The 19555-nt window shown below is 48.2% G+C and overlaps 1 protein-coding gene across 3 annotated transcripts in view; it reads left to right on the forward strand.

The window, feature by feature from the left end:
* The window catches only part of TRPV4 (transient receptor potential cation channel subfamily V member 4), a 52903-nt gene that overhangs the window by 15859 nt on the left and 17489 nt on the right, over positions 1-19555 (forward strand). The window contains exons 1-4 of one of the 3 annotated variants that reach the window (XM_035134849.2): positions 6780-7728; positions 8747-8950; positions 9889-10303; positions 13489-13661. In XM_035134849.2, coding sequence (XP_034990740.1) covers positions 9927-10303; positions 13489-13661 — 550 coding nt within the window. In that variant the 5' untranslated portion in view covers positions 6780-7728; positions 8747-8950; positions 9889-9926. Of the gene's footprint in view, positions 1-6779; positions 7729-8746; positions 8951-9888; positions 10304-13488; positions 13662-19555 lie in introns of those variants that run through there. The other 2 variants (XM_035134848.2, XM_035134847.2) reach the window with 2 other exon arrangements.

A 19555-nucleotide genomic window follows, 5' to 3' on the forward strand; every position in this document is an offset into this window, starting at 1 on the left:
AGGGTATCACAATAGCAGCAGCAAAAAGCAGCAAACATTGCAAGCAGGGTAGCATAAAAACAAGGCAGGCAACAACAGCACATTCATTGGAACAGTTAATGCAATTCAATAAAGTCACGGTAATTCAAAGTATCGGAAAGAGCTGCTGAGCACCAGCCCCGAGGCAGGGTGACACCCGCTCTCTTCCGATATGTGGCATTGCCTCCTACAAAAACTGTCCCCTCCCACCATGGGGACACCGACTTCTCCTAACCGAGGGGCAGCCAGTCCAGAATGTTGTGAGCAGTACTACGTTATTAGGCTACGCCACAGCCCAGCCCCAGAGCCAGGCTGGAGGCGAGCCAGGCTGGAAATAAGCAGCAATGCTCCTCCTGGCCTGTCTCCTGATACCGCAGGGCTCCCTCTGATGTGTCTCCCACCCCTTGAGGTTCTGTGGGCAAACAGAGGGAGCTGCCTCCCATCTGACCATTGGCAACCCCGTCTATTTTCTTGATTGCTTTCTATAGTTACACGGGGTGGAGGCCCAGCTGCAGGCTGCCATTACATGCCCCCCCCTGCTTCTAGGATATCACCAGCAGGAAAAATAGCACAGAAATCTCTGTCCCACAATAAAGCCTGTGTGGTGCAGTGGTTGGAGTGGCAGACCAAAACCTGGGAGCCAGGGTTCGAATCCCCACTCAGCCACAAAGCTCACTGAGTGTCCTTGGGCTAGTCATTGCCTCTCAGCCTAGCATACATACCTCACAGGGCTGTTGTGAGTATAAACTGGGGAGGAGGGGGGCGTCCACCAGAGTCACATCTAGCAATATGGGGTGGCCCATTTCCTAAATTTCCTGTCCTGAAGGGGGAGGGGAGGGGGGCATTTATTGGAATTACTATACCTTCTTAAAAATCAATGAAACACTTTTTTTAGACAAAGTGGAGAAGAGAACTATGCATTCCACCTTGATAGAAGTTTATAAAATGATGCATGCCCTGGAGAGATTTGAGAGAGAGAAGTCCCCCCCCTCCTAACTCTAGAACTTGTGGGCATCCCATGAAGTCGAATGTTGGAGGATTCAGGGCAGATAAAATAAAGTGTACAGTATAGGGCAGTTTAACCATGGAACTCACAGCAGTGATGAGCTACCAGATTGGACAGATTCATGGAGTTGGGGGCCCTCAGTAGCTTCTGGCCACAATGGCTGTGATCTGCCTCCAGCAATGCTTCTGGGGGTAGTGTGCTCTTGTGCTCGAATCCTGCTTATGGGCTTTCCATTGGGGCATCTGGCTGGCCCTGTGAGAACAGAGTGCCAAACTGGCCTGATCCAGAAGGCTCTTCTTACTTTCTTACACAGTTTCTATGCCCAAACCAAAATTGGGTCACCATGCACCCCTGTTTCTAAGTGGTGAGGTTTCTGAGCAGTGCTAGCAAGTGCCTTGACTTTGGGGTCCTTGGAAGGAAGGTGACTGGAGGCTGATGTTGTTTGTGTGATATTAGGCAGTATTTGCATATCTCTCCAGGCTGTGCTTGAGATGGAAGATTCAATAGCATCTACACTGCTAATAGATCCTGCTCTACACACAACACCACGACTTGTTGCAGAGAGCAAGTTTCAGAGGGCAAGTCAGGCCACTGCCTTATTTTGGCCTGTTTTTTCAAGATTGCCAGCCCATTCTTCTCCAGACATGCCTGCTTCTGGAAGGATCTCCGGCCAATTAGTGTCTGTCACTCCTTCATGGCAACACATTAGCTGTACGTGGCCGTCTCTTGAGTTATACGGAAGCCCACTCTCCAAAATACTATGTGTCTATCCAAGGCTAAAGTGGTCCACCTGGTATGACCTCTTCAGTGGATTTTTTTGCAACAAAAGTCACAAAATTGGGGTAGGTAGAGGTCCCCCAAATCCATTTAATGTAAACTCAATATCATTACAGTAACAGGTAGGTAGCTGTGTTGGTCTGAGTCGAAGCAAAATAAAAACATTCCTTCAGTAGCACCTTAAAGACCAACTAAGTTTTTATTTTGGTATGAGCTTTCGTGTGCATGCACACTTGGCAACAGTAAAATGTGGAAGAACAGAGCAGGAATTAGATCAAAACTGGGAGGAAGGCAACTTAGTCTGGGAACCCAGGAGAGGAACTACGCAGTCGTAGGGACAAAGTGTGTTCTTGGACAAAGAGGAGAAAGCCTCTTCTCAAATTTTGAGCAAGAATATATAACAGATTCCCAGAAACGCTCCAACTGAAAGCAGAAGAACCCAGCACCAAACATATGTGACTCTTTGTCACCAGATCAGAACTGACACTGGAACAATGGTCACAAACCCCTGGCCCCAGAGGTGGCATGGGGAGGGCTCCGTACCTCTTTTCACCAGACAAATACAGTATGAGGAGGTGCCTCCGTCAGGCAGGTTGGGAAGCAGTCCTGGAAAATGCCATCTCTCCTTCTGAGCTCTTTCTCAGAACCGGCTCCTTTTATACTCCCTCCCAAAGTGCTGGGTCCACCCCCTCTGACTAGCTGTCTTGGTAGCCAATCAGAGAGAGGCTCCAGCCCTCTGGTGGAGTTCTGAGGAACTGCACCCCCAGACTCTGCTCTGGCTCAGCTGTCCTTCATGAGGGGCTCACAGCACCCGCAGCCCACATCTTGCTTCCTCAGTGGGGCTCCAGGGAAGCCCCAAAGGACAGCTTTGAGGTCAAGCGCAGAGGAAGTCATGCCTGTGTTTCCTCAGCCCAAATGTGCAGGCCTTTCCCGTGCACAGCCCCACTCGGCCTCAGATTCTCCGTCCTAGGAGCATGTGGCATCTAGCCAGGTCCACAACTGTTCACAAAGCTCTTATGAATGGAAACACAACCGTGAGCCTGGAAGTTTCTGGCAGGACATTAATCTTGAAAGTCACAATAGGCGGGTGCTTTTTGCCCGGCGTCTGTGGGGGACTCCGCCCGTCCCCCTGGGCACAGGGTAGAAAGGGCATTCCAGCTTTAGGGACAGAGGTGGGGGAAGCCGTGACGCAGTGCAGGAAGGCAGCATGTGTTGAACCCCACCCACTCCGGTCTTTGTGTCAGAGAAGAAAGGGGGATCCCCCGGGGACTGAGCTCAAAACACAGGGACTTGCAGAGCTGGGAGAGCCCCCCCCCAAAGTCATCCAGTGCAACCCCCTGCAATGTAGGAATTTCAGCTAAAACAATTTGATGCATAAGAAATGAAATTCCAACAAACAGCATAGAAATGTCTTCCTTACCCTCAGAGACGTGTAATTTGTGAGTTCATTTCTCTGCCATAGCCAGTGTCCACATATTCTGGTACCACAATGAGAGGTTTAATCCCTTTAGTGTCTTCCATTTCTGGGCCATGGAAGGTCTATGGGAAACTTTGTTTCGTCTCCAGGCAGTCTTTTGCAGACAGCTGTGGCCTCCACCACCTTTGAATTACTCCATGTTGCTTAGATTCCATCGTAATTTGGCCTGTTTGGACCAGGCCTCTGATGCCTTCTGAACAGCACCTCGTTTTCTCAGCCCTCGACAAAGAAGTGACATTTTTATTCTTAACTACCTGTACCCGGGCACGCGTTGCCATGGGAAGAATGGTGGGTCTAAGATGTTTTTTCTTAGGTGGGAAGGCCTTTTTGGAATGGAAGGGTTGATGGAGGTTAGGATAGGTGAGGGTTGGTCTGGGTCTGTCGATGGTAGGGTCTCCCGGAGCGGTCTGGGTCTCCAGGAGGCGGTTGCATGTTTGACGGGGCCTGTTGGTTGGCGCGGTAGCGGTTCCCGGACTGGTCTGGCTCCCAAGGAGGTGTTTGAGTGTTTGGCGGGGGCTGGTGGGTGGTGCGGTAGTGTTTCCCGGAGTGGGCTGGTTCCCGTGGAGGCGGCTGAGTTGTGGTGGGGCCTGTTGGGCAGTGAGGCAGCGGTTCCCAGAGCGGGGTGGTTCCCGAGGAGGCAGGTGTGTTTGTGGAGGAGCCTGCCAGGCTGGTTGTCCACGGTAGTGTCTCCCGGAGGTCTGAGACGGCCTGGTCTCTGGGGTGAGATGGCACTCTGAGCGTGTACTCCGTCCGCAGAGGGGTCTCTCTGGGCAGCATGGCTCGTGTCGGAGGCGGGGTCTGTGGGGTGTAGCCTAGTCTCCATGGGGAGGGAGGAGGTGGTGGAGGAGGAGGAGGTGGGATTATGCCACTGGAGGGCGCAATTTTTGTTTGGGTAAAAACACATTTTTACCTGTGTTAGGTATGAGGTGTGTAGAATCTGAGGTTATGCAAACACTCGGGTATTTCTAGACAATCAGTCAAGCGGTTTCAGAGAAATGTGGAGCCCACAATTCCGCCGTTTCTACATTTAGATATAGATAGATAGATAGATAGATAGATAGATAGATAGATAGATAGATAGATAAGACTGGGCAGCTGGAGAGGCCTTGATGTTTGCCGCTGTCCTCGAAATCACAAACCCTCCGTCATCCTTGAGGCCTCTTCCAGTCAGGCAGGGCCAAAGAGCAACAGGAAGGGAAATGAATCATTGGTGCTTCAGGTGTCTGAAAAGCAAATGGGAGCGTGGCCAGTGGGTGGCCCCAAACTTCGGTGGCCAGCAAGCCAACGGAACAGGAATAAACGGTTCTCTGTGTGCCTTCAGGCTGAGCTCATGGCCTGGCATCTCCCTAAAGCCAGGGGCTGCCTCCGTTTCCCAACCTTTCTAACTGATAAACCATTGTGCATTAGGTTGCTAAATTTGGAGAGCCAGCGTGGTGTATTGGTTAGAGAGTCGGACCGGGACCTGGGAGATCAGGGTTCAAATGTGCACTTGGTAAATAATTTTGCATTCTTGCCATATCAAGAATTATAATAATGTTTTAAGTCAGTGTTTTGTTATCCCTGGAGGGCAGCAGACATAGCAGGAAGTCCTGTGTCTTTCCACAACACATTTATCTTGTAGTTTAGAGCATCAGAAGAGGCTGCTGGATCAGGCCAATGGCCCATCTAGTCCAGCATCCGGTTCTCACAGGGGCCAACCAGACCAATTCACATATTGCTTTGAGAATCTATTTTATATATTGTAAAGGATCTTAGCTGCATGAAATAAACTTGTCTTGTCTTGACTATTTCCTTCCACCCAAGTCAGCATGGCTAGACGTTGCTGGTGATGGAGCTGTGTGGCCCCCACAGCATCGGGGGGGGGGAGTACAGGTTCCCCATTGCTGCCCTGGAGTATTTCCAGGTTACCCCCCCCCAATAAGAGATTGCATTTCCAAAACACTGCAGAGAACCTGCTTCTCACTCTCATTTAAAATCATTGGAGGATTTTAAGCAGAGGTCGCATGACCACCTCTCAGGGATTCTTCAGCTGTGATTCCTGCTTTGCAGTAGGGTTGGACTAAATGACCCTTGGTAGTACCTTCCAACTCTACAATTCTGTGATTCCAAGTCCCTCTTTCCCCTCTCTAGGTCCCCACCCCCGGCCCCCCACCAAGCTTGAGGGCTTCCCAAGAGGTCCTTGGCTGTCCATAGCAGGAGATGCCCCTTGGGTCTGATGCAGGGCTTATTCTCAGGTGGTTCACTCCTACAACAACCTTGCATGGCAGGTTGCTTCTTTCCTCTGGAATTTGCCCCCTGCACCCTCATTGTTGGAAAGCTTGTGAAGAAGATGTATTGAATAAGATCACACCTGCCCAAAGGAAAAGGTGCTTTGCTTTTGCAGAACTGCTTCATGGCACACTCAAATGTGCATTTTTCCCTAGAAAAACTGGAGGGCTGTGCGAGAGAAGCCTTTTCGCCAAACTGGTGCTCCCCAGCTGATTGGGGTGATGGGAGTTGCAAAAAGGGCATTGTGGGGGGCTGCAGCACCCTTAAACAACACCCTGTGAAGAGGAGTGGGGATCTTGCTGCAGAGGGGCTTGGGGATCCCAGGCTCCCCCCCACCCCAGATGAGCAGAGCCCTTGGGCAAGTGGACAGGATGGGACTTGGCAGCCACCAAGTGTAATGACAGGCTGTGTAATGAGAGGTATGCAAAGCCAGCGCCATGCCTCTCGCATGGGAGGGCTTGTCAGACAAGGCTGCCGCCAAGTAGAAAATCACAGGGGGATGGTGGCTTTTGCAGGTCTCCCCCGCCCCGCCCCCCCAGCCTCACTTCCCTGTCCTGCCAGAACTTGGAGGAAAAGCAGCACAGAACTGCATCTGCTTTGATTGCATGAGGAAGAGGAGAGGCAGAAGGCTTGGCCCTTTGGCAAACTCCTTCACCTTTTATTGTGACTCCAACTGTTGGAGGGCAAAACTCCTCTCTCCTACCACTCTCCGGGGGGTGGGGATTTATGGTTTGAGCCCTGAAGTTTGTTTACAATCCTGCTGCTTAGTTACTAGATCAGAAGCATGTGCAGAGGGCCTTCCCATCACCACTACATCACTGCAACAGGTTTCAACTTCTTAGCAAGGATTCAGACCTCATTATCATAGCAATGGTAAAAATGAAAAGCGCTACCTTGGATTTCCTCTAGAGTGAAGTGTTTTGAATGCTCTGAAAGTGCTTTATTAATTCATTGGAGGTTTTTAAGCAGAGGTTGGATGGCCATCTGTCAGGGATTCTTCAGATGTGAATCCTGCACTGCAGGGGGTTGGACTAGATGACCCCTTGGGATCCCTTCCTGCTATTCTGTGGTTCGAATTATTTAGTCTGCTTCCCTTGCAGAAGTCTGGAGCCAAAGCATCATCTAGTCCAACCCCCTGCAATGCAGGAATCACAACTATTTCTATTAGTAGTAGTAGTAGTACCGTAGTAGTATAATCGGTCACATGTTGCTGAGCTGGGGAGGCTGCCCGGGGTGTTTGTGCCTTGCTGGTTTGTGACGGCGGCTGCAATGCCTGGGAGTTGGCCTCTTTCAGCTCTGTGGGAGTGAGCCCCGAGCAGAGATGCGTAGAGGTGCTCTATCAGTCTCAGAGCAGCAGGTAGATTGGGAACTCCTGGTAGATCTCTGGGCAACTTGCAGGGAGGATTTAGCGGCATCAGCATCAAAATGACTTCCCCTGCTCCGGATTAGGCTGGTGAAATGAAGAGAGCTAAGCCAGAAGTTGACTCTGATGGGAAAGGATGGTAGGATCAGTTCCATTCTGGTCCTGAAAACAAATCCCTGGACTCGGAACCAGAGCCGGAGCTTGGGCCTCAAATGTGTTGCACACTGCTTCTCATGCTTCATTCTAAATACCGTAGTGGTTGTGGTGCCCCCAATACTCTGTGCCCAGTGCAACTGAGCTGGTCATGCTCCCCTAAATCTGCCTCTGTCAGAATGTGCTCAGAAGCAGCCTTTTCTTCCTTAGCACACAATTTGCTGTTCCGGGAATCTTTGCCTTGGTGACGGAGCAGCTCAGGGCCCCCTGAAACTTCAAATCCTCCTGCCTGTCTACATCCCGAGGAAGCTGGACTTTGGGTGGGGCTGGGCTGGTGAAAGCTGCCCTTGTTTCCTTGCCCTGCTGGCGTCTGTGCCGTAGAGCAACCACATCTGGGCGTGGGTGGGCTGGTGGCCAGCCCCACCGTCCTCCCCACAGCGCTCTTTGAAGCAGGCCCTGGTGGGGTGGCTGGCGCAGATGGGACAGAGCAGCAGCAGCAGCAGCAGCGTGGAGCTCCTCCAGCCTCCCTCCTTCCCCCCCAGTTCCTCCCCACATCACTCTCCTGTGTGCCTGGGGAGCACATCTGGCACATGGAAACTGTTGCCGTTTCAGCCCAGGAGAACGAGCGCCAGGCAAATCCAGCTTCTTTGCACTCAAGAGCCCGAGGTGGGTGGTATTTGGAACGCAATTGGAGTTTCAGGTGGGGTGGGGATTTGCACCCAGAGCCAGGTCTGAAGTTAGGCTGGGGGAGTGGGGTCCTTGCCTTTGCAGGCATATTCCAGACCCTTTCTTGGCACAGGAACACAGGAGCTGACTTTTCCTGGGTCAAACCCCTGGTCCATCTTAGCTCAGTAGTGTCTACATCTACACTGAGTGGTAGCAGCTCTCGGGGGTTTCAGGCAGCCAGTGGTCTTTGCCATCACTTCCTGATCCCTTTCAGTGGTGATGCCTGGGATTGAACCCAGACTCTTCTGCATGCAAGGCAGTTGCTGCGCCACTGAGCTATGGCCCTCTGCATGTTTGGCTTTCATTTAAAACAACCAAAGGAACCCAACACACAGCAAGTTACTAGTCCTCTATGTTCTGGAGGCACAAACAGGTGTTGTTTTGCCCTAATGGCTTGGTAAGAGTTAAAACTGCTCCCCCCCCCCGGCAGAGTTCCAAGTTGATTGACAAGCCCTTGGTGCTGGGGGGGGGAATTTGCTGAAAGTTTTAAAAATGAAAATTTAATTTAAGCAGATTAGGCTACCTGCAGTTAGCACTGCAGTTCCATGCAGATTTACAGGCTCTCACCCACCACCCTATGTACAACTTTTAGTAGAAATGATTTCAAGACATTTTTGTGACACTGGCAGAAATTCCATAGGGATTCCATAGGGACCACAGGAACTGACCCTTTGTTTCTCTTTTGATGTATCCAAATTTTGCCATTTGGGGCACAGGCAGGAATATAGTGGTACCTCGGATTAAGAACTTAATTCGTTCTGGAGGTCTGTTCTTAACCTGAAACTGTTCTAAACCTGAGGTACCAATTTAGCTAATGGGGCCTCCTGCTGCCACCACACGATTTCTGTTCTCATCCTGAAGCAAAGTTCTTAATCCGAGGTACTATTTCTGGGTTAGAGGAGTCTGTAACCTGAAACGTCTGTAACCCGAGGTACCACTGTATGTTTGTCTGGAATAGGTCTTCAAAAAATGAAGATGAGGGATTCCCTGAGCTTACAGAGTCCTTCCTAAGCAAAAGGTAGTCTCTTGAGCACCCCCAACACATCTGAAGAGGAAGAAGAAGAGTTTGGATTTGATATCCCGCTTTATCACTACCCGAAGGCGTCTCAAAGCAGCCAACTTTCTCCTTTCCCCTCCTCCCCCACAACAAACACCCTGTGAGGTGAGTGAGGCTGAGAGACTTCAGAGAAGTGTGTCTAGCCCAAGGTCACCCAGCAGCTGCAGGTGGAGGAGCGGAGACGCGAACCCGGTTCCCCAGATTACGAGTCTACCAGTCTACCGCTCTTAACCACTACACCACACTGGCTCTCAAGACTTTGCTTGTCAGGGGATGGGGATTAAGGGTGCTTCTGGTCCAGCATTTTTTGGTGATAAATTAAGACCACCACCCCCGACCCCAACTGTCATTACTAAATATGTGAACACACAACATGAAAGAGCTTTGGACATGGATGTTAGGATGCAGCTAGGATTTCAACAGCTTAGCAATGGGACATAAGAGGAGACAGAGGCCTTTGTAGCCCAGCCTCCTGTGGGAGGGAGTTCCCCAGTTCAACTATGCACTGCATGAAGAAGGTGTTAACTTTCCTTTATCTGTCCTGGCTGAATCTTCCAACACTCAGCTTCGTTGGATGTCCGGGGTGTGTGTGTGTGTGTGTGTGTGTGAAGCTTCTCGCTTTGTCTCTAAAGTCCCAAATGCTGCAACCTTTCTTCATAGGATCCTTTTGGGGGCCCTTTTCTGAACCTCGAAAAGCTTGAGAAATCTGCATTTGGCTTTGAAATATATATATAACTTATGGGCTCTGGCTAATTTGTGAAAAAATGCACACAAGCTGCACATTTCCAGGGGGATGGAGGACCCACGAGACTTTGGACTTAGATGCTCCATACTCTACATATGGATGTCTCGATTTATATTGGCATGCCAGCTTTTCTTTCTCTTATTATTTATTTATTGCTTGCTTGCTTTGTATATACCGCATGATATAATCTCCTGCTACTGCCCTTTTGGGTTGTTAACAATGTTAAGAAAGATTTGTAAAAATTGGGGCATGCTCCCTTCTGTTCTGCATTCTATTCCATTCCTTTTCCCTCTTCCAGACCAGGTGTGACCCTCTCTGCCCCTCGCCACAGCCCTCATGGCAAATGTGGAAGACGCGGCCCACGCCAGCCCCAGTGAGTCCGCTGAGAGTCCGGGTGAGGAGGTTTCCCCACAGAACGACTCCTTCCCACTCTCCTCCCTGGCCAACCTGTTTGAGAGTGAGGATGGCGCCCCCTCAGCCGAGGCTGTGCGAAGCCCCCCAGGAGCCGGGGATGGAAAGCAGAACCTCCGGATGAAATTCCACGGGGCTTTCCGCAAGGGTGTTCCGAACCCCATGGACCTGCTGGAGTCCACCATTTATGAGTCTTCGGTCGTGCCAGGACCCAAGAAAGCCCCCATGGACTCCCTCTTTGACTACGGCACTTACCGCCATCACCCGAGTGACAACAAGCGGAGGCGCAAGAAGGCCCTGGAGTGAGTATGGCGGCTGGTCCTGCTGGATGGCGGCATCTTCTTGGGCTGGAAAGGGGCTGGGAGCTGAACTCCATTGGGCTGGTGCTGGGGTCAGGGCAAACCATTCAGCCTCAGAATATAGGATGTAGGATGTAGAACTGCAGGGTTGGAAGGGAACCAGAGGGTCATCTAGTCCAGGATTCCTGCAATACAGGAGGCACAGCTAAAGAATCCGTGACCGGTGGACAGCCAAGCTCTGCTTAGAAACCTCCAAGGAAGGAGTCCCACCACCTCCTGAGGGAGCCCATTCCACTGTCAAACAGCTCTTACAGTCAAAATGTTCTGCATCATGTTTAGCTTTAGTTCTTCCTAATGTTCAGTCAGAATCTCCTTTCATCTGCAGAATATATCCCAAAGAACATTTTTTAAAACCCAGAAAAGGGGAGCAGTCAGAAAAAAGCGTAATGATGATTCACCCCTCACCAGCAGGTCTCAGGGCGAGTTAAAAAGAGGGTCTGTAGGGAAGGAGCTGGGCTGACCTGAGTCATTTACAGCTTTAAACACCTTGATTTGGGCCCAGAAACAAACTGGGGTTGTACAAAATCTAAAGGGAACCCCAGCCAGTAATCTGGCTGCTGAGCTGCAACTATATGCTGCCCTTGGGAGCTTACGCTGAAGAATGGCTCTTAAATTATTATTATTATTATTATTATTATTATTATTATTATTATTATTACCCCTCCATCTGAAGATCACAGGGGGGTTCTTAACATAAAAATACAAATAGAATACCTGTAATGTCTGAAAAGTCTATCCTGGGTCTGAGGTGCATAATTTCTAAGGAAGATCCCTGGAGTTCTGTATTTGTGTCTGGACCTTCCCACTTTTTGTGATTTATTTCCTGAATAAGTTGAAAATTGGGGGGGGGGGGAAGGGAGTGAGGAACGACCACTAGAAAACAAGAATTTTGCAGGATTCACCACAAAAGGGCATTTAAATTGCAAGACTGTTTCCCCAAATGAATGTCTTGGGGGGTGGGATACATTCCCATGAGGGGCCATTTTTCGCCTAAGCAAATGATTAGCAGAGCGTAGGCTCTAGTGGGACGTATTGCAAAAGGAAGTGTGAGCATTGACTTGGCAGGGCATCAAATTCAGGATGAAAAAAGGTGTTTCATTCCCCCCTCCTCCTTCAAATTCTGACACTAAAAATGTACCCTGCCGTGAAGTCATTTTGGTAACAGAGGAAAAAGAGCGGGAGGGAGAATTGGTGTTAGGAAGCGTTACTGGAGCCCACAAGACTTGGTCCCCCCAGCTAGAGCATCTGGTTCCCGTGGCTCTTTGGGGCCAGGTGTGGCAGGAGTGGCGCCTGGTCAAAGAGTCCTCTGTGGAGCTCTCCTGCCTTGGCTGGATGGGCCTGGAGGGGGGGAGAGGGGGGGTTAGACCAGTTTGATGAACGGGCTGCTTGAGGAACAGGAGCACGCGGGTGCCAAGAACGCCACAAGGTGGCAGGAGGCCTGAGGTGGGCAGCACACTGCACCCCCCCCTCTCCCTCCTCCAGGCTGCTTTGGAGACAGAAGATGGATAAGGTGGAGAAAGGGGGCATTCATTGTGGGAGGCAAGAGATACACCTTTTGCTCCTCTGTGTTTATATAACATTGTGTGCCCCACAATCTCTGAGCGCCAAGAAACTCCAAGGGTTCCTGGCCTTTCCCAGGTTTGGTTTCCTGGGAATGAAGGCCGATGGAGAGATGGGGGTGTTTTAACAGAGAAAGGAGGGACTCAAGAGCATCAACACCCCAGCAGATCTTGCCTCTACTTTAGGGTTTCAGGGAAGCCCCAAGGCACAGCTTTGGGGTCTAGCACAGAGTAAGTCCAGCCTCTGAGTCTCCAGCTTCAAACATCAGCCAAAAACTCTCTCACACAAACTCCTTGGCCTGTTATTCCCCATCCTACAGGCATCCAGCTCAGTGAGGTGGGAAAAAGGCCTGCCCATTTGTCTCTATGGCAACCCCTTCAAATATGTAAATGAGCATACTATCCTGACCAGCCAAGGCCATTGTTACTATTGTTGTTGTTTAGTCGTTTAGTCGTGTCCGACTCTTCATGACCCCATGGACCAGAGCACGCCAGGCACTCCTGTCTTCCACTGCCTCCCGCAGTTTGGTCAAACTCATGTCCGTAGCTTCGAGAACACTGTCCAACCATCTCGTCCTCTGTCGTCCCCTTCTCCTTGTGTATATATATATCTTTCCCAACATCAGGGTCTTTTCCAAGGATTCTTCTCTTCTCATGAGGTGGCCAAAGTATTGGAGCCTCAGCTTCACGATCTGTCCTTCCAGGGAGCACTCAGGGCTGATTTCCTGAAGAATGGATAGGTTTGATCTTCTTGCAGTCCATGGGACTCTCAAGAGTCTCCTCCAGCACCATAATTCAAAAGCATCAATTCTTCGGCGATCAGCCTTCTTGATGGTCCAGCTCTCACTTCCATACATCACTACTGGGAAAACCATAGCTTTAACTATACGGACCTTTGTAGGCAAGGTGATGTCTCTGCTTTTTAAGATGCTGTCTAGGTTTGTCATTGCTTTTCTCCCAAGAAGCAGGCGTCTTTTAATTTCGTGACTGCTGTCACCATCTGCAGTGATCAAGGAGCCCAAGAAGGTAAAATCTCTCACTGCCTCCATTTCTTCCCCTTCTATTTGCCAGGAGGTGATGGGACCAGTGGCCATGATCCTGGTTTTTTTGATGTTGAGCCAAGGCCATTACCTTGCAACAAAAATTGTGTGGCTGGTTTAGAGGCTTATTCTGCTAGACTGTAAACCTTACCGGATACAGAACCATGGATTTGGAAGGAACCCCCAGATATCATCCAGACTGAGCCTCCCAAACTATAACTACAGGGTGTGTGTGTGTGTGTGTGTGTGTGTGTGTGTGTGTATATATATATATACAAACAAACACAGAGGCCAGAGATCAGCCCAATAAACCTATTTGCAAGGCCTGGAATATAGGTTACAGTGCCCTTTTGCAGCCTCAAACTACCAAAGCCGCCCCTCCCACATCTAGGACTGGAAGGTGTGGTAAATCCTGGCAACTTTATAATGGGCTTCAATTCCTCCTGGCTGCTCTGCCGCCTGCCACCTCTGAGGCTTGTTTGGTCCCAGAGCACATGGAGGTTTTCTCACCTGCTTGCTTCGCCCCCAGGAAGAAACCCCCCAGCACCAAGGGGCCTGCCCCCCACCCGCCGCCCATCCTCAAGGTGTTCAACCGGCCCATCCTCTTCGACATCGTCTCCCGGGGCTCCACCGCCGACCTGGACGGGCTCTTGCCCTTCCTGCTGACCCACAAGAAACGCCTGACAGATGAGGAGTTTCGAGGTGAGGGGGACGAGAGACAGGGGCACCCATGGGTGAAGGAGGGGGTGCAGACTTACTTCTTTTGCCTGACAAGGGCTGAATCTACATTGACCCATTTAACGTTATTAGGACGAAATTAGATATATCGTTCTAAAACGTGACGTCACAGGGCATACTGGTAATTTAAAAGCATTTCATACCTTGTTTTCTCCACAAACTGTTTTCCTACAGTCATTTCTTGGTTCCTCTGCAGCGCCCTCTGGTGTCACATTTTAATAACGAATTATGAATGTTAAAAGCAGAATGTAATGTGTCCATCTGTGTTATGAAAACCAATCCTTAACCCTTCCTTAACGTTATAAACCATGAGTGTTGATCAGTCCCAGGCAAGGGAAGGGGAAGGGGGGCAGTAGGGTGTCCTTGTCCTTGAGATGCACATGGCAGGATTGTTTATTTCACTGCATTTCATAGAATCCCAGGATTGTAGCGCTGGAAGGCACCCAGGGTCCCTTCTCCAACTGCCTGCAAGGCAGGGACTTATATCCCCCTGTTTTCACCAAGGAGTTCATGGTGGCATGTGTGGCTCTCCCGCCACCTCGTTTAATCCCCACAACAACCCTGTGCTGCGGTGTGTCTAGGCAAGAGGCAGTGACTGGCACCCAAGGTCACCCAGGGAGCTTCATAACCGAGCAGAGGTTTTGAACCTGGGTCTCCCGGGTCCTCGACTGACACGGCACCTCACTGGCTCTTTCCCGCCTGCTGGATCCCGGGAGTCTTGCTCAGTTCTCCTCCTCCGCTCGAGATGTACAGGAGCTTTTCCAGAGTACGGCCGGCGTTTCAAATATCAATTGTGGATTGTGTTGTGGAGGCTTCTCGTGCTTCTGTCCCTGTAGTCAAACCTGTGGGCAGGTTTTTTAATTTTTTTCTAATTGTTTCAAAATCTGATTGGCCACAGACTACAGTGGGGCAGAAGACGTCTGTGTCTGTGTGATGACTGTGCCTGCCTTTAGAAGCGAAGACACTTTCCCTGTTTATGCAGGTTTTTTGTTTTGTTTTTAAAAAACCTTCCTCCAGCAGCAGGGGGGGAAGAAAGAGACCAAACCTCACCACCTACCAAGAGTGCTACTGTAGCCTTATCAGCTACTAAGGGTCCTTTAAGTTGCGCCCAGGCAAGGACAGAGACAGTCAACAAGACTCCAAGGGTTGAATTCAGAGAAATAATTTAATTTCTTATTAATAAGAGACTCTCGGTGGTCAGCTCCATGACAAGAGTAAAGAACCACAAATTGCAGATCTTCTTATACACTTCATGGGCTCATTTCCCCCTCCTCTGTAAATGTGCGCATGCAAGGGGGTCACAAGTACATATAAGGATCTTCCTGTGTCCGGTCCTGTGCATAAACACATGCTGAGTCATGCTACCCCAGTAGCATCTTCCAGCAGCCTTGAGTGGGGGCTTGCCTGTTCTGTGCGTCAGACTGATAGCATCAGACAAGACAGTCATCTCTCCTTGATAGCTTAGCAGGGCATTCTGTCCTGGCTTATATTCCCCTTTGGCACACAGAGAGAGGCAAAGTCAGAAAAGCTAAAGCACAGAATGAACTCAGGCTCGCTAGAGAGGTTAAAAGCAACAAAAAGGGCTTTTATGGGTATGTCCGTAGCAAAAGGAAAAACAAGGAAACAGTGGGGTCACTCAGAGGAGAAGATGGTGAAATGCAAACAGGGGACAGAGAAAGGGCAGAACTCCTCAATGCCTTCTTTGCCTCAGTCTTCTCCAAGAAAGAAAACAACGCCCGACCTGAAGAATATGGAGCAGATGATTCAGCAGGGGAAACACAGCCCAGAATAAGTAAGGAGGTAGTACAAGAATACTTGGCTAGTTTAGATGTATTCAAGTCTCCAGGGCCAGATGAACTACATCCAAGAGTATTAAAAGAACTGGCAGAGGTGATTTCAGAACCACTGGCAATAATCTTTGAAAATTCCTGGAGAACAGGCGAAGTTCCAGCAGACTGGAGGAGGGCAAATGTTGTCCCTATTTTCAAAAAGGGGAAAAGAGAGGACCCAAACAATTACCGCCCAGTCAGCCTGACATCAATACCAGGAAAGATTCTAGAGCAGATCATTAAGCAAACGGTCTGTGAGCACCTAGAAAGGAACGCTGTGATCACTAAAATTCAGCATGGGTTTCTGAAAAATAAGTCATGTCAGACTAATCTGATCTCATTTTTTGACAGAATTACAAGCCTGGTAGATGAAGGGAACGCTGTGGATGTAGCCTATCTTGATTTCAGCAAGGCCTTTGACAAGGTGCCCCATGATATTCTTGTAAAGAAGCTGGTAAAATGTGGGCTAGACAATGCTACCATTCAGTGGATTTGTAACTGGCTGACTGACCGAACCCAAAGGGTGCTCATCAATGGCTCCTCCTCATCCTGGAGAGTAGTGACTAGTGGGGTGCCACAGGGTTCTGTCTTGGGCCCAGTCTTGTTCAACATCTTTATCAATGACTTGGATGATGGGCTTGAGGGCATCCTGAGCAAGTTTGCAGATGACACCAAATTGGGAGGGGTGGCTAACACCCCAGAGGACAGGATCACACTTCAGAATGACCTTAACAGATTAGACAACTGGGCCAAAGCAAACAAGATGAATTTTAACAAGGAGAAATGTAAAGTACTACACTTGGGCAAAAAAAATGAAAGGCACAAATACAGGATGGGAGACACCTGGCTTGAGAGCAGTACATGTGAAAAGGATCTAGGAGTCTTGGTAGACCACAAACTTGACATGAGTCAGCAGTGTGATGCAGCAGCTAAAAAAGCCAATGCAATTCTGGGCTGCATCAATAGGAGTATAGCATCTAGATCAAGGGAAGTAATAGTACCACTGTATTCTGCTCTGGTCAGACCTCACCTGGAGTACTGTGTCCAGTTCTGGGCACCACAGTTCAAGAAGGATACTGATAAGCTGGAACGTGTCCAGAAGAGGGCAACCAAAATGGTCAAAGGCCTGGAAACGATGCCTTATGAGGAACGGCTTAGGGAGTTGGGTATGTTTAGCCTGGAGAAGAGAAGGTTAAGGGGTGATATGATAACCATGTTCAAATATATAAAAGGATGTCATATAGAGGAGGGAGAAAGGTTGTTTTCTGCTGCTCCAGAGAAGCGGACACGGAGCAACGGATTCAAACTACAAGAAAGAAAATTCCACCTAAACATTAGGAAGAACTTCCTGACAGTAAGAGCTGTTCGGCAGTGGAATTTGCTGCCAAGGAGTGTGGTGGAGTCTCCTTCTTTGGAGGTCTTTAAGCAGAGGCTTGACAGCCATCTGTCAGGAATGCTTTGATGGTGTTTCCTGCTTGGCAGGGGGTTGGACTGGATGGCCCTTGTGGTCTCTTCCAACTCTATGATTCTATGATTCTAAGAAAAAAGCATTTTAAGCAAGACATCCTAGGGATACAGCCATACAATCAGAATTCATACAATGCAAGCAATGCAAACTATAGGATCAGATCAGATCCAGCTCAATAATACAATTAGGAGTTCTCTCTCCACACTACTAGATCATGGCTCCTAGCCCCCTGGCTGTGCTCTCCCTCCACTTGCTGGAAGGCGCAGGAGGGCAGAGATGCTCTTGCGCTCCGCTGCTGCTGCTTGCGGGCTTCCCATTGGGGGCATCCTGGCGGCCACTGTGAGAACAGGACGAGATTGGCGGCACCAGCAAGGGCTTCCATGTTCTTAGAGCATTTCAATGAGATTTCCTCAGGTGGATCAGAATTCTTAAAAAGCAAAACGATTGACAAATACCTTGTCGTGCTGTTCAATCCCTTGCTCTCATCAGCTCACTTCAAAGCCACAGTCTGTCTTGAGCCCAAGATTCTGTCCAGCTTTAGGTTTCTCTCTTTAAATATAAGCTGTAGAAAGCAGTTTAAAACACAGAAATATGGCTCAGAAAGCACTTAATTGCTCGTGCACAGCAATATTGATCCCCCCCAAAATACTCTTTATTTGAGAAAGAATGGTTTTACAAAAAAATTAAATGCCAAATCAAATAAATACAGATCAAATATATACAACATCATGAAAAAAAATGAAAAAGCATACAAATAACAAAAAAATATAAAAAGAAAAAAAGAAAGAAGAAGAAAAAAAGAAACAAAAAGAAACCCCTCCCCCCTCCCCCCTGTGATGACTTCCAGCCTTTTCTCTATGTCGGTTTCTATATCCAAATTCCTCTGTATACCTTTTTACATATTTCCTTCCCTTTTTGATTGCTTTGCTTGAGCCCTTGACCTGCCTGCTAAGAGGTTAGCATTTTCCACAAATTCTGCCTTATAATGCTTTGATGGTGTTCAGGAATGCTTTGATGGTGTTTCCTGCTTGGCAGGGGGTTGGACTGAATGGCCCTTGTGGTCTCTTCCAACTCTACGATTCTATGATTCTTTGATTCTATGATAATCATTAAATTTTTTCCAGTCTTTATCAATTTTCTGTTCCAATATCCCCTTATCCATTTTTTGGTGATAAGAAATCTGGTGGATGTGATTGCATACAATATTAAACATCTGTCTTTTTCCTTAATATCTTCACTTAGTATTCCTAACAGAAAAGTTTCGGGGGTTTTCTTAAAAGAGTATTTCAATATTTTCTTCATTTCTACATAGATCTTCTCCCAAAATTTCTTAATTATTTTGCAATGCCACCAAATATGTATGTACGAACCCACCTCCTCATAGCACCTCCAACAAGAATTATCACTCCCTTTGTATATTTTTGCCAATTTCGCCAGGATCGGATGCCACCTGTATTGCATTTTTAATATGTTTTCTCTTAGATCATAATTTGGTGTGAATTTTATATCTCTCTTCCATAATTTTTCCCATTTCTCTACCATTATTGCTTTCCCCAAATCTTGTCCCCATTTTATCATGACCTCCTTTGTCAATTCATCTTTTGTATCCCATTCTAATAATAGATCATATAAATTTTTAATATATTTATTATCCCCTCCTAATAATATTCTATCAAGTTTTGAAAAACTATTTTCGAATCCTATTATTTTATCTTTCTGAAATCTTTGATTAATTTGGAAATATTGTAGCCAAACACTTAAATACTTTTTAACCACTTTATATTCTTTTAATCTGATATTTCCTTTGACTTTATACGTTGGCCAGTTTCCCCTCTAAATTTTTTCTCTTTACTACTATTATCTCCATTCTTCCAAATCTTGTATAGTGATTTTCTTACGATGTTATTATTGAAACTGCTGCGTTCTTTCAATTTTTCCTCCATTAAATATTTGTGCCATCCGAAGGCCAGGCCCACCCCTTCCAAATCTAATACATCTGCATTCTTTAATTCCATCCATTCTTTCAACCACACTAAACCAGCTGCGTCATGATATAATTCCAGATTCGGCAAATTAAAACCTCCTCTCTCCCTTCTATCTGTAAGGATTTTATATTTGATTCTGGGTTTTTTCCCATTCCAAACGAATTTTGCCAGATCCTTCCTCCATTATTTGAAGCATTTTGCATTTCCTAATATGGGTAAATTTTGAAATAATATTGCACAGCAATATTGATGACGTGCAGCCAAGGCCCTGGAACATCACATGCTCAGTGTGTAGGCGAGCATGCAGAAGAGAGTGGGGAATGCACCTCAGTTTGTCAGCATAGGGTTATGCAAATGCACATATAGAACCATAGAATTGTAAAGCTGGAAGGTGCCCCAAGGGTCATCTAGTCCGACCCCCTGCAATGCAGAAATCACAGCTAAAGAATTCCTGATGGATAGCATCCCACCTCTGTTTGAAAACCTCCTAGGGAGACCATTCCACTGTTGAATGGCTCTTACTTCTAGAAAGTGACTGGAGAGTGTCTACAGTTCCTGATGAGGGTTGGAGAGACC

The sequence above is a fragment of the Zootoca vivipara genome, chromosome 13, assembly GCF_963506605.1.
Source record: "Zootoca vivipara chromosome 13, rZooViv1.1, whole genome shotgun sequence".
NCBI lineage: Eukaryota > Metazoa > Chordata > Lepidosauria > Squamata > Lacertidae > Zootoca > Zootoca vivipara.